This window comes from Psammomys obesus, unplaced genomic scaffold, assembly GCF_907164565.1.
Source record: "Psammomys obesus unplaced genomic scaffold, mPsaObe1.curated_primary_1811, whole genome shotgun sequence".
Classification (NCBI taxonomy): domain Eukaryota; kingdom Metazoa; phylum Chordata; class Mammalia; order Rodentia; family Muridae; genus Psammomys; species Psammomys obesus.
In genome coordinates this window covers 5,950,939-5,964,632 of record NW_026596069.1, presented here as the reverse complement: position 1 = coordinate 5,964,632, position 13,694 = coordinate 5,950,939, and the positions used below count along the sequence as shown (strand labels likewise).

Sequence of the window (13,694 nt, the reverse complement as noted above, 5' to 3'; positions counted from 1 at the left end):
GGAGGGAGGGAGGGAGGGAAAGAAGGGAAAGAAGGGAAAGAAAGAAAAAGTTGGGTTTGCATTGTGAGGTTTTCATTGCTTTGTTAATGTTTTTACTTTTTCCCCTTATACTTTGTTCTTTTCACTGTGGTGAAAGATTAGGATAATTTAACTCATTGGGAAAGATGGGAATGTAGGTTATTTAATGTTCTATATGAGTTTATTAAAAACCTGAGTCAAAATAAAAGAAAGGGTTATTGAACAAATTTCTCACCAATATATTTTTAAATTACTTTGTTTTGCGCTGTGCATGTTTATCAAAGCCACGCTGCTGCTCATAACGGCTTCTACGTGAAGAACCTCTTAATTGGTTGATACATTCTGACATTGTAAGGGATCTTTGGAAGGCAGCTTAGACAATAGAAGGAATAATAACAGAATGGAAATTAGAAGAATTTTCAATATTTTGAACAGTTACTTCTAGGTAGTTGTTCATGAATTGATGTCTGCCTGCCTGTTCTGTTCTATTTCCACTTAGTGTACAAATGGCTTCCCAGTGCATCATAGTCTAATGGAAACAGACTTTCTGGTCACCTGTCTACTGTGACAGATAGCCTTAGTGAAGATTACCTGTCACAGTTGGGCTGATAAATGTGTTTTCTGGTGTTGTGACAGAGAACAAGGCTGTTAAACAACAGCTGTGGGAATTTGTTTCCTGTAAAACTCAATTACTAAAGTGAAGTCATAGAGCTTCGTCAGCCCCAGCTGACTTTGTTGCATATATGTAAAATTGAGAATGGACGACTCTCTGAAGTAGCAACATGCAGTGTTAGGTCCACTGCCACAAAGGAATGAATTTTGACCACAACTAGCCTATTCCGGTGATTTGGCAGTGATTTTTATTATGCTGAGTTGGGTTACAAATAAAAACTCATTCTTCAAGATTGGCATCACCAACAAGATGAGGCAGCTTTGATTCTTAACATGTGTCAAGAATCATTGCTGTGCTGTTGTCTCTGTGGTGGCTTGTGTTGTCCTCGGCGATGCTGTGTTGCTCCTCTCTGACTGGCCAGAATTGTGAGCCACACTTGAGCTTCGAGTAAGTCTTGATGGTGACACCTGGACTGATTTAAGTTTAAAATTTGGGGTCTTTCTTTATCCATTGCCATAATAAACTAAGATTTTAAAATTCACAAACAATAAAAACAAACTGTTGTTTCCAGACTTCATATCTTTACAACTATAATAAAATTTTTCTGTTTTCCAAAATGTTAGCGATAGAGTTAAAAATAAATAAATTTATAAATGAAACAGTAATGTTTTAAAGTAGAATTTAAATTTATTAGCATTTTATAATATCATGCATACCTACCATTTGGGTAAATGTCTTTTTTTTTTTTTTAAACCATGCACTATATTCTAGGATGGTGACGAATCATCTCCGATTTTAACAAGTTTTGAGTTAGTGAAAGTTCCTGATCCTCAAATGTCTATGGTAAGCTGTTGTATAAAGCTTTTCAGAACATATTTTTCTCTAGAGGGAACATACTTACACCCATGTAATGCTTTTTAAAATACTAATACATACACCTCAACTATCCAGACACGAGTTGTAGTAAGTGTACTTTAGATATTTGGAATCAGCTTCAATGGGATATTTATAAGGGAAACTGACATCCTAAAAGTAAGGTCTGACTAATGCAGGAGTGGGCAGCCACTTAATTAAATTGTGGAGAGCTGGGGAATGGAGCTGCTGAGTAAATGTTAGCATGGTAGGTCACTGTCCCAGTTTGCTTTTTCTATGAAAACTCAGAACCAGTAGCAACTTGGGAAAATAAATTTATTCAGCTTACAGGTTATAGTCCAGTTTCAAGAAAGCTAAGGCAGGAACTAGACACAGGAACTGAAGTAGAGACCATGAAGGAGCGCTCTTGCTTTGAACCACCCAGAACTAGCTGCCCAGGAGTGAGACTACGCAGTGTCACACTTCCTACACCCATCATTAATTAAGACAGTGTCCCACAGGCTTCCCTACAGGCCAGTCTTACAGAGACATTTTCTCAACTGAGGTTGCTCTTCCCAGATGGCAGGTGCTTGTGTCAGAATGACAAAACCAACCATCACAGTCATGGAAAGGTCATAATATAGAAGATGAACTGACTAAAGTAAGATCAGTAAATGTACATTTTCTCAGGATCAACTCTATCATCAGATTGTTGCAGCTACCAGATCTATGAGACAAAGGTTCATGCAGAGAATTGTTAAGGGCAAAGACAGTGGATTCAGAATTAGTGCAGAGACAAAAATTAGTAAAAAATGTATTTTTAATGAACTAAAAACCAAAGTTATCTTTTCCTTATCCATATACCTATAAGTAAATTTCAGTGGCTCCACAGATAGCATTAATAGTAAGGTTGATGATTTCGGCCCTGTGTAAAGCAGTCAGCAGCAGATGAGCACTTGCCAGCAGCAGGATCATGCTCTCGGTTGTGCAGTAATGTCACAGGTCTTGCGGGGCTGATAGCCTTTGTCTGATGTGGTAGATGATACTGTTGTGAACATGGTGAAACGTGCCAGAGGATGCAAGGATTGTGGGTGAGTGGCAGACTTAGGAAGTGGAGTGCTGGGTGCACATTCCACTGCTATAGCTTCACTCAGACGCAGTCTCATAGTCTCGTAGTGGGTCCACCGGACTGAAGTGGCCTGAGAGTCTTAACATGGCCGACATCTTAGAACGGCTTTAAGGAAGGACTTTGTTGTTTCTGACTACTGAAGCTTCCCTTTTGTAAAGTTTATGTTCTCTATACCTAAATAATTTATAGGAGAATCTAGTGGAGAGCAAACACCACAAGCTTGCTCGGAGTTTAAGAAGTGGACCATCTGACCACGATCTCAAGCCCAACGCTGCCACTCGAGATCAGCTAAATGTAAGAGAACTTAAGGACTGTGCAAAAAAAAAACTGAGTGTAGATTTTACTGCAGCCAGTATTACACATTATTTCAAAGTTTGATGAATTATGTAACTGTGATTGCAACAGTTTCATGTTGTGTACAGAATGTTTTTTCTTTACATCATTTCTGGACTTTTAGTAATTCTGTCTCTGTGGAGATAGAACTAGAAAATTGTAAGTAATTTCACAGTTTAGTGTTCTTAGATTGAGCCCTGAAGTGTTCCTTAAGAAGGCTGGCATGTGAGCACTCAGAATTATGTGTTGATTTGCCAAGAATTGGGCTCGTTTTGTTTCTCTTGCTGTTATGGTGAAGGACGTCAGGCTTTGGCTTCCGCAGTAGCTAGTTAAGTAAGCTCTGAAGTCATATGTTCATGTGGAGTGTGACTGTCTCACTCTTCCTTGTATGTCCTAATGGCTTGCTTTTTGGATGGATGCCTCAGCTCTTTTTTGCCTCATTTGGCTTGTGTGCCTTCTCCTGGCTTGTATGTAATTATGTTATAGAAATATTAAGTAAATGAAAAAAACTAAATGAAATGGAAATACATATTAAATGTATGTTTGATAAATATAGTTCTTTTTCTTTTGTTTTAGATTATTGTGAGTTATCCACCAACCAAGCAGCTCACATATGAAGAACAAGATCTTGTTTGGAAATTTAGATATTATCTTACTAATCAAGAAAAAGTGAGTTTCTTAAATAGCTTATGTATCTGTCAAATTTACCTCAGACATTTTTACTAATGATCAAGGGAAAGTAAAACTACACTAAAAATGGAGCTATGGTCAATCAAACATCCCGCACAGCAGTATGCTTGCTACACTGTTGAAAAAATAGTACAAGGTGTAAAAACAGAGATGTATTCTTGTTTGTAACCTCCTAGAAAATGTCTGAATGAATTTTGAAGGTGGATTTGGGTTCAGCTTCTGCCTCTGCCATTTGTATACAAAGGATAGGGAGGCATACCTGCTATCTTCTTGTTCTAATGGAAAGTGTCCATCATAGAGGAGGATAGCATATGCAGGGTCAGTCCTGACTCCTTTCTTTCGTACCCCCTTTGCCTCTTCATTCCTGTGTGATTAGGGATGCAGTTACATTGATTAAAAACCTTGTGAAGTCTGGGGACACTAGGGATAGAGGAAGAATATAAGTAGTATAACTTATAATGTGGAAATTGCATTGGTAGAGTGTCAGGCAGCTCGCTGGCAGGATGAAGGTGGGAACTGGACATTTTGTAAGGAAATTGGAGGGCTGGGGCTCCTGCACGGAGAGTTGTGATGAATTGTCAGGACTAGCCTGTAGTGTGAAGACCTCTTGTTATGTCTGAACTGTTACCACAGAGCAGCTTTTTAACTGCAGGCCAAGTATTTGATGGATTGAAGCTTTAGTTTTCTGTACTTAATATGGGATAATTCCATGATAATGAATTTTTCAGTTCTTAAAGTATTCTATTTTAGGTTGAGGTCCAAAGATTAAATTTTATAAAAAAAAATAGATTTGTTTATTTTATTTTATTTTATTTTATTTTATTTTATTTTATTTTATTTATATGATCATTGGACCTACACAAATGTATGTGCAGTCTGTGCGTTCTTAAACAACTGATGAAATGTTAGGGACCTTTAAATCCACAGCAAACCAACTATGCCTCATTCCAGAGCTACACAGGTAGGCATGCTGCTTCTTGAGATGCTTGTGTTTAGGATTTAGAAGGGAAAGGCCCACTGAAGATAGAGAATAGAACATAGACGATTTACAGCAGGGTTTCTGAGGACATTGGAGTCAGAAAACAGAAGTGTTAGGAAAGCTTTGCAACAGGAAACTCATCTCTTGCTGAAGAATGAGCCAGTGTGTTGCAGTCTCATGACATGCTCTACTTGGTTTTGTTTTCCTAAAGTAAAAGTAAAAATGTATTAGGTACCATCTTAAGCTCCTGAGCTTTTCCTGTTTCATTTGTTGATGGCTTGGGAAACCCTTTGTGGATGAGTTTTAATTGTCATCCTTTATATCTATGAAAAGGGAAGGAGGATCTATGTTACTCCATCTTCGAGTGTTTGATCTTCCTCCTCAGCAGCACAGGGCTGGTGATTTTGTATTCTGTAGAGCATGAATTAGTTCCACCATGCTGTGCTAAGTGAGGAGTCCTGGGGTCACAGAAACTATGGTTTGAATGCTGCAGTCATGTAATCTGCATGGCAAGGTGGCAAATTTAATGTGAGGATACAAAGCAGCAAAGCGTAGGGCAGCTTTACAAAGGACTTTCTTAAATGGAAAGGTTCGTAAGATAAATCCTTTGTTTTATCTTAGTAGTCACTCCTCACTGAATTCAGTCACTTCTAGATGTGAGTAAAAGAAATACAGGGCCCGAGTGATGTGAAATGTGTGTCGTGTTGCAGGTTGTCTGCAAAGCTGCTGCTGAAGCCGTAGTTCTCAGACAGGAAGGACCTTAGGTCACTGGCATGGAGTAAATAGTATTTTTAATGTTCAGCAAGGGCTGTTGAACAAACCAGTGCAAACTGGCCTTGAAGTGGCCTGAGTCGTCGTTGCCCAGTGCCTGTGGATCCCATGCTGGTGCAGATATCTGTGTAGAGCATACATGCTCCTGTGCCTAGCCCTCAATGACACACAGGCATTCTTTCGCTCTGATTCTCACATAGGGATAGGGTTGGTTGGCATTTTGGCTTCAGGAGAATTTCTCATTTCTGATCTCAGGAGGGCTCTAAAAATAATTTGGTGGAAATTAGTTGGTAGGAAATGACACATTTTATGATTTTCATTAAATTTGTTCTTCTTTTCTTTCCCCAAATGATCTGTCTGAAGAGTGTTGGATGAGTAGCAAGTTTACAGAAGTAACTTTGTTTGCTAAGAACATTTATATTTATGAAATATACTTAAATTTTTTGGTTTACATTAGGTAAGACATGACTCATTTGTGTAGAGTCCAAAATTTTAAGTCTTGTGATTTTCCAAGCTAGCTTTTATGATGCACTTTCTTCAAAAATTGTTAATTACTCATAAATGTTGGGCACTGAGAATGCCCAGTGGGTACACATGCTTGCCACCAAGCTTGATAACCTGAGATTAATCCCTAGGGTCCACATGCTAGAAAGATAGAGCCAGCTCCTGAAAGCTGTCCTCTAATCCACACGCACACACACTCTCTCTCTCACAAACACATACACACATTCATACAAGCACATACACACACATAGTCACACACACTACTCTCACACGAAGGCATACATGTACATATATTTTGAAAAGTTATTAATTTCTTGTTCTTTGATTTAATCTGGGGGAAAGCAGTAGGGAGATCCTGTCTCAGTGATGATAATAAATATGTGCTTATTAGTTTTAGAAGATAGTGTTTGACACAGTGGCATCAGGGCAGAAATTATCTTTGTGTTGCCTAACTAGTTGATATTGAACCAGAAAAGAATTGAATATAGCTTAGATTTATTATCTCCCTTTGGCATCACTACCCTTAAGGTATCACATTCCTGCTTACCTACATTAAAAATGTCTTAGACAAAGAATGTTGACATCTATTCCAGAAGGATATTTTTGTAAATATGTAGGTAATTACTGTAATAAAGTGTCTTGCAGTGTACCAAGGTAGATACCAATTTTGAGTGGACTCGGTTGGCTGCTTATCAGTTTTCATTGTAAGCAGGAGCTTAGGTTCAGGCAGGACAGTGCTATGGAAAGCACGTTTGGAAAGGAGATGTATGAGATTGTTTCAGCCTAGATTTCTACCTGTAGGAACTGGATTTCCCTGGCAGTAAATATGGCTTAACCTGTGGTGCTTTAGGGAAGAGGAGCTCAGGTACATTGGAGGAAAGCTGAAAATTAAAAAGAGATGTGATTGGGAGACCTAGGAGACCCAACCACTTACTGATGGAGCAATGATAGGGTAAAGAGAGATGGCAGGAGAATGATCAAATGAGCTGGTTTGAGGCCGTTACGTGTGGTTAGTGCTGACAATCAGAAAAGAAAATGTAACCCGAAGAGCAGAATGAGGTTTGTTTGGGTTTTTTGTTTTGTTTTGTTGTTGATTTGTTTTGTGTGTGTGTGTTGATTGTTTTCAAGTAAAAATATTGAAACAGTAGCAAAGTAGAAATTTGTTGTAGGGATTGAGTAGAACTTCAAGAATGAAGTACATGTGACAGATGCTCTAGGAGGGTGGTTTTCAGAGTGGTAGATAATGCCAAGGGGCTCAGCTCTGAAGAGAGTTAAAAAACACTTATTGTCAATTATATAAAATCGGCCAGCAAGTGTGTCAACAGTAGAGTCAGTTAGTAGAGTAAGCATGAAGTTACTCATGATGATTAATAGGAAATTATCATTAAGTGTAGCTCTAAATGTTTTCCTTGCACACATACTAGGTTTCCTCTTCTCCGTAGCTGGTGACATAGGCCTTTTGTTATGTGTATTTGTTTTATTGAAAATTTATATATTATCACTTTCTCTCCCCTATCCCGTCTCGGATCCTTTCCTCCTCCCTACCCATACAACACCAGGCTTTCTTTCTGTTTCTTTAAAAAACAAACAGGTAAATAAAGGAAACAAACCAGAATTAAAAACAAAAACAGCTAAAACCCATAAAAAACACAAACATAGGAAACCATTATATACAAGCAAAGGACCAGTAAGATTAAAATATCTCCAAACAAAACAATATGAAACAAGCAAACAAAAACTAGTCTACAAAAACACTATTCATTTGTTTTGTTTTGGCATCAATTTATTGCAGGGCATTAGGCCTATCCTTAAGTGTGGTTTATATACCCAGTTAGACAACTTTAGAGAAAACTGGCTTTTCCTTTGTAAGATGTTGTCAGTTGGAGATAGCTTCTTGGTTAGGAATGGAATCCTGTCTACTTCCCCTGTCAATACTGGGACTCCCATCTGGCCTGAACCTGTGCAGGTTCTGAGCATGCTGCCACAGTCTCTGAGCTCATGTCAGGCCTGTTCTGTTTAGAAGCCACTGTTTCCTTGGTGTTATCCATCCCCTCTGACAATGTTTCTTTCTCCTCTTCCACATAACTCCCTGAACCCTAAGAATGGGGTTTGATGAAGACAGCCCCATTTAGGACTGAGTATTTCAAAGGCTCTCACTCTCTTCACATTGTCTAAATGTGGGTCTCTGTATCAGTTCCCAGGCTACTGCAAGAGGAAGCTTCTCTGATGAAGCTGAGAGAGATACTGATCTATGAGTATGACTGAGTGTTATTAGGAGTCACTTTGTTGCTATGTTTCTTTAGCAGGACAACAGTATTTACTTTCCCCCCAGACCCATGACCTATGTAGTTTCAGGCTCTTGGTGACCCAAGCACTGTCAGGCATGTGTTGCATCTCATGGAGTGAACGTTAAATCTAAACAGATAGCGATATTTTACCTCCACAGCTTTGTGTCACAATTGAACCAGTATATCGTGCAGGTATGTCACCATTGTAGACCACAGGGTTTGCAGCTGGGCTGGTATTTTACCTTTCTTTTCCAGTAGTATGCAAGTACCTTCTGCCCCATGAATATCAGTCAGTAGGGTTGAAGTCTCTACTTATGCACAAGCTTGAGCTCTCTGTGTTCATTGAGATTACGTAAGTGTTGTCTTCAACCATAGGGCTTTGCCTCCAGTTTCTGGAGAAGAACCAAGACTTAGCAAGTGCCTGAGTTGTTTGGTGTTTTCTATGGGTTTCTTTGACTCTACTAGATGTAACCCATCCTTTTTTTTTTTTTTTTCTTTACTTTATTTAATCACTTTACAGCCTGATCTCAACACTCTCCCTCCTCCCCTCCTAGTTCCACCACACATCCTTCTCATTCTTCTCTAAGACGGGGAGACCCTCCCCCCGCCCCGGGTACCAGCCCACTCTGGGACATCAAGTCGCAGCAGGACTAAGGACATTCTCTCCCACAGAGGCCAGATAAGGCAGCCCAGCTTGGGGAAAGGGATCCAAAGGCAAGCAACAAAGTCAGAAAGGGCCCCTGCTCCAATTGTTAGGAAACCCACATGATGTCCAAGCTGCACATCTGCTACATATATGTACAGGGGCTAGGTCCAGTCCATGCATGCTTTTTGGTTGTTGGTTCAGTCTCTGTGAGACCCCATGGAGCTCTACTCTTTAGTTCTTTTTGTGGTGACTTTAACTCTTCCACCATCCTTCCTTACACTCTTCCTCAAAACACCCTGAGCTTGGCCTCTTGTATGGCTGTGGTTTTCTGCATCTGTTTCCATCAGCTGCTGGATGAAGCCTCTGAGAAGACAGTTATGCTAGGGTCCTTTCTGTAAGCATAGAAGATTATCAGTAATAGTAACAGGGGTTGGCTCTCTCCCTTGGGGTAGGTGTCAGGTTGGGCTAGTCTTTGATCTGCCATTCCTTCGATCTCTGCTTCATCTTTATCCCTACATTTCTTATAGGCAAGACAAATTTTGGGTCAAAGGTGGTGGCTTGGTGTCCACCTCCCTCCCCTGGAAGCAGATGTGGCCACTTCAGGCTCCATATCCCCTGCTGCTAGGAATCTCAGCTAGGATCATCCCCCATAGACGCCTGGGAGCCTCCTGATTTCAGAGATGCCCCTCACCCCAACTGATTTCTTTTTTTTCCTGTCCTCTGCTACTTTCCCCTTCCCACATCTGATTAACAACCCCCATTCCCTTCCCAAACCTCTCTCCCACCCAGTTCCCTCCCTCCATCTACTTCAACTGTCTATTTTAGTTCTTCTTCTAAGTGAGAGTCAAGCACCCTTCCTAGGGCCTTCCTTGTTACCTAGCTTCTTTGGGTCTGTGGATTGTAGCATGGCTGATGTCCACTTACAAATGAATACATATGTTGTATGTTTTTCTGGGTCTGGGTTACCCCGCTCAGGATGATCTTTTCTACAAGTTCTATCCATTGGCCTGCAAATTGCATAATGTCTTTGTTTTTAATAGCTGAGTAGTATTCCATTGTGCAAATGTACCACATTTTCTTTTTTCTTCAGTTGAGGGACATCTGAATTATTTCAAGTTTTTGGCTATTACATAAATCTGCTATGAACACAGTTGAGCAAGTGTCCTTGTGATATGGTGGAACATCTTTTGTGTATATGTCAATGAGTGGTATAGCTCGGTTTTGAGGTAGAACTAATTTCCAGTTTTCTGAAGAAGTGCCAGATTGGTTTCCAAAGTTGTTGTACAGGTTTGCACTCCCACCAGTAATGGAAGAGTTTTCCCCTTTCTCTGCATCCTTGTCAGCATGTGCTGTCACTTGAGTTTTAGATCTTAGCCTTTCTGAAGGGTGTAAGATGGAATCTCAGAGTTGTTTTGATTTATGTTTCCCTGATGACTAAGTATGTTGAACATTTCTTTAAGTGATTCTCAACCATTTGAGATTCCTCTATTTAGAATTCTGTTTCGCTCTGTATCCCATTTTTTTTAATATTGGGTTATTTGGCTTGTTGGTATTTTAATTTCTTGAGTTCTTTATAGAGCTTTAATATCCAAAATATATAAAGAACTCAAGATATAACCCATTCTTGGCACTGGAAGTTTCACTTGTTGTTGAAAGTTGAGGCATTGTCTCTTCGATTATTTGCTGACATCATTTAGATTTTTTTCATTTACATGCACACACATACATACACACATACTTACATACATTTGTGTGTGTGGATGTGGGTATATATAATTCATTCCAGTTTTCCTGCTGTTTCTCCGTAATTATATATTCTATTGCCCCTTCATTGAATGATACTTTCTTCCCACTTAGCCCCTTACTCTATACCCAGCTTCTGTGGTTATATGGATTGTAGCATACCTATCAGAGGCTTAAAGGAGAATAGGAGAATACACACTACATTTGTCTTTTGGGGTCTGAGTTAGAATCTCCCCATTCATCTGTATATTTCATGAGTTTTAAATAGCTAAATAAAACTCTTACTATATAAATGTAGCACATTTTCCTTATCCATTCATCTGCTGTTGGATAGCTAGGCAGTTTCCACTTCCTGGCTACTATGAAGAAAAGAGCAATAAACATAGATGAACAGGTGTCTCAGTAGTAGGATGTCAAATCCTTTGGGTATATACCCAAGAGTGGTATAAGTGGATTTTGATGTAGAGCTATTCCCAGGTTTCTGAGCGACCACAGTACTGTTTCCATAGTGGCTGTACAAGTTTGCACTCCCATCAGCAATGGATATTCATTGAGTGCAAATAACAAATAGAAAGAAGTTATCTGAATTATTTTTTTGTGTCTGTTTGTTTTTTTCTTTAGAGTCATTGTTTCTTTTAGCTCTCTGTCAATGTGCTGACTATTTGGGAAATTAGTCATTAGAATAAGTATTGTTTGTGTCTCTTCCCAGCATGGCTGTCATAGGATCAATTACTCCTAATTTGTGTTAAGATCATGTTCCACTTTTGAACTTTTAAGAGTTTGTTTGAAACAATGAAAAGGAAAAGTTGTTCAGACTTCAGATGTATGACATTACAAGGATGAGGCTAAAGTGACATTCAGGAAGAATTGCTAGTGGTTGGGAATGGACTTAGAAATGCAGTGTTGGGGTCCAGTAATGACTTCGGGATTAGGGAGGGTTCAACTAAGTACAGAATGAGATTGTTTGCATGGTGAGGAGGCCTCTGAGTTTCGTCTCCTGGGTCTGGCTGATTTCAGTTTTTAAATTTATTGAGTTTATATGTGATTTAAGGAATGAGCTAATACTCTGTCTCCATACTGCTTTTTATGTCTGTGTATCTGTGTGTGCATGTGCCTGCGTGTACTCATTGGAGTGGGGGTTGAGTATGCATGTACAGGTCAGAGGTCCAAGTCAGGTGTCTTCTTTGGTTGCTTTCCACCTTATTTTTTGAGAGAAGGTGTCTCGGTGAACCTAGAATTTACTGATTCGGCTAGACTAGCCGTTGAGCCACAGGGACCCTTCTGTCTCCACCTCTCATACTAAGTCCCTCCTGTAGGCACTTCTGGAAGAATTGAGTCTAGTTTTGTTGTAAAAGGTTTTTAAAGGAATAGAGCTGTCTTTCTTTAGGGGCCAATTTGCAAATGACAAATTTGTAACAATCAAAAGAGCCTCTCATTCTGCCTGGAGTGCTGCCAGGAGACTTGATAGCACAGTTTCCTGTGAAGAAATCAGGAGTGTGCTTTTCTGAAGTTTGTATTGTTTGTGCTGTCAGGAATGCCCTCCACCAGGCCTCCATGTGCAAACTTGAAGATATGACATAGCCAGAGAAGTAAGCTTCTAGAAAGACGCTGCTATCTGCCACACAGGTTATTTGTGGCTGGCTCTGTACCTAGCTTTCTTGGTGTTTGGTTTTTGAGTGTTTGGCTTTGTTTATTTTATTTGCATGTCTCTTTAAGAGGCTGCTTCTTGGGGCTGGAGAGATGGCTTTGTGAGTAAGAGTACTGTCTGTCCTTCCAGAGGTCCTGAGTTCAATTCCCAGCAATGACATGGTGGCTCACAACCATCTATAATGTGATCTGGTGGCCTGTTCTGGCATGCAGGTGTACATGCAGATAGAGCACTGAAATACATAAAATGAATAAATAAATCTTTAAAAAAGAAGAAGATGCTTCTCCGATATCCTGGTTTGTGTTTCATCTTTATTTGAGATTGTATAACAAAGCTAAGGAGCCAAACTTGACCAAATGCTCAGTGAGGCCAACTGTGGGACTTTCACCATAACTTGTATGTGATTTCTTGTGATACTGTTGATATTGTAATGGTAAGATTGTTTCTCAAGCGTATTAATGTTTATGGGATTTGCCTATTTCCTTGTTTTGAGCTTTTTGTAGTTTTTAAAACTACAAAAACAAGCTTAAAAATTTTATTGTGCTCTGCAGTGTTTTTTATCCTGGAAGATCTAGAGTACAGAGAAGGTGCTTTCTGTTGTTTTCTGTCCTGCAGTGCTGTCCTAGGACCAGGACCCATGTGTTGTACAAATTCTCCTGTCAAGACCCAGCAAACCTCTGCCTTTATCAGAGGTCTCCGTTCACCTGTCAATAGGATATGGTTCCTGACTGTCAAATCTTCCCTGATTGTAGGCTTTGACAAAGTTCTTGAAGTGTGTTAACTGGGACCTACCTCAGGAGGCCAAGCAGGCCCTGGAACTTCTGGGGAGGTGGAAGCCGATGGATGTCGAAGACTCCCTGGAGCTGCTGTCCTCACATTACAGCAACCCCACAGTGAGGCGGTACGCTGTGGCCCGCCTGCGGCAGGCCGATGACGAGGTAGGTCCTGTCCATCACCTCTGCGCGGCTACCTGACAGGCACATTGAACGTGTAATCAGTGTGAGATTAGTCAGTAGCTACAGACGCTTTCATGTGTGTGCTTTGCAAGAGACAAGAAGAGAGTTTCTAAGGGAACATATATACGCTCAACCTTCCTAATGTTGCGGCCATTAATACAGTTCCTCATGTTGTGCTGACCCCAACCGTTTAAAAAATGTTTTTTGTTTGTTTGAGACAGGTTTCTCTGTGTAGTCTTGGCTATCCTGGTCTCACTTTGTAGACCATGCTGGCCTTGAACTCACAGCAACCTTCCTGCCTCTGCCTCCCTGAGTGCTGGGCATAAAAAGATTTTTGTTGCTGCTTCATGATTGTAATTTTGCTACTGTTATGACTTGTAATGTAAATATTTAATATGCAGTATGTCTGATATGTAACCCCTGTGAAAAGCCCATTCAACCCCTGAGGGGTTCCCACAGGTTGAGAACCATAGATAGATAGATAGATAGATAGATAGATAGATAGATAGATAGATAGATAGATA

The 13,694-nt window shown here is 40.0% G+C and overlaps 1 protein-coding gene across 1 annotated transcript in view; it reads left to right on the top strand.

The window, feature by feature from the left end:
• The window catches only part of Pik3c3 (phosphatidylinositol 3-kinase catalytic subunit type 3), an 81,198-nt gene that overhangs the window by 19,683 nt on the left and 47,821 nt on the right, over positions 1-13,694 (top strand). Inside the window, exons 7-10 of the mRNA XM_055625662.1 lie at positions 1,403-1,474; positions 2,802-2,906; positions 3,522-3,614; positions 12,967-13,152. Coding sequence (XP_055481637.1) covers positions 1,403-1,474; positions 2,802-2,906; positions 3,522-3,614; positions 12,967-13,152 — 456 coding nt within the window. The remainder of the gene's footprint in view (positions 1-1,402; positions 1,475-2,801; positions 2,907-3,521; positions 3,615-12,966; positions 13,153-13,694) is intronic.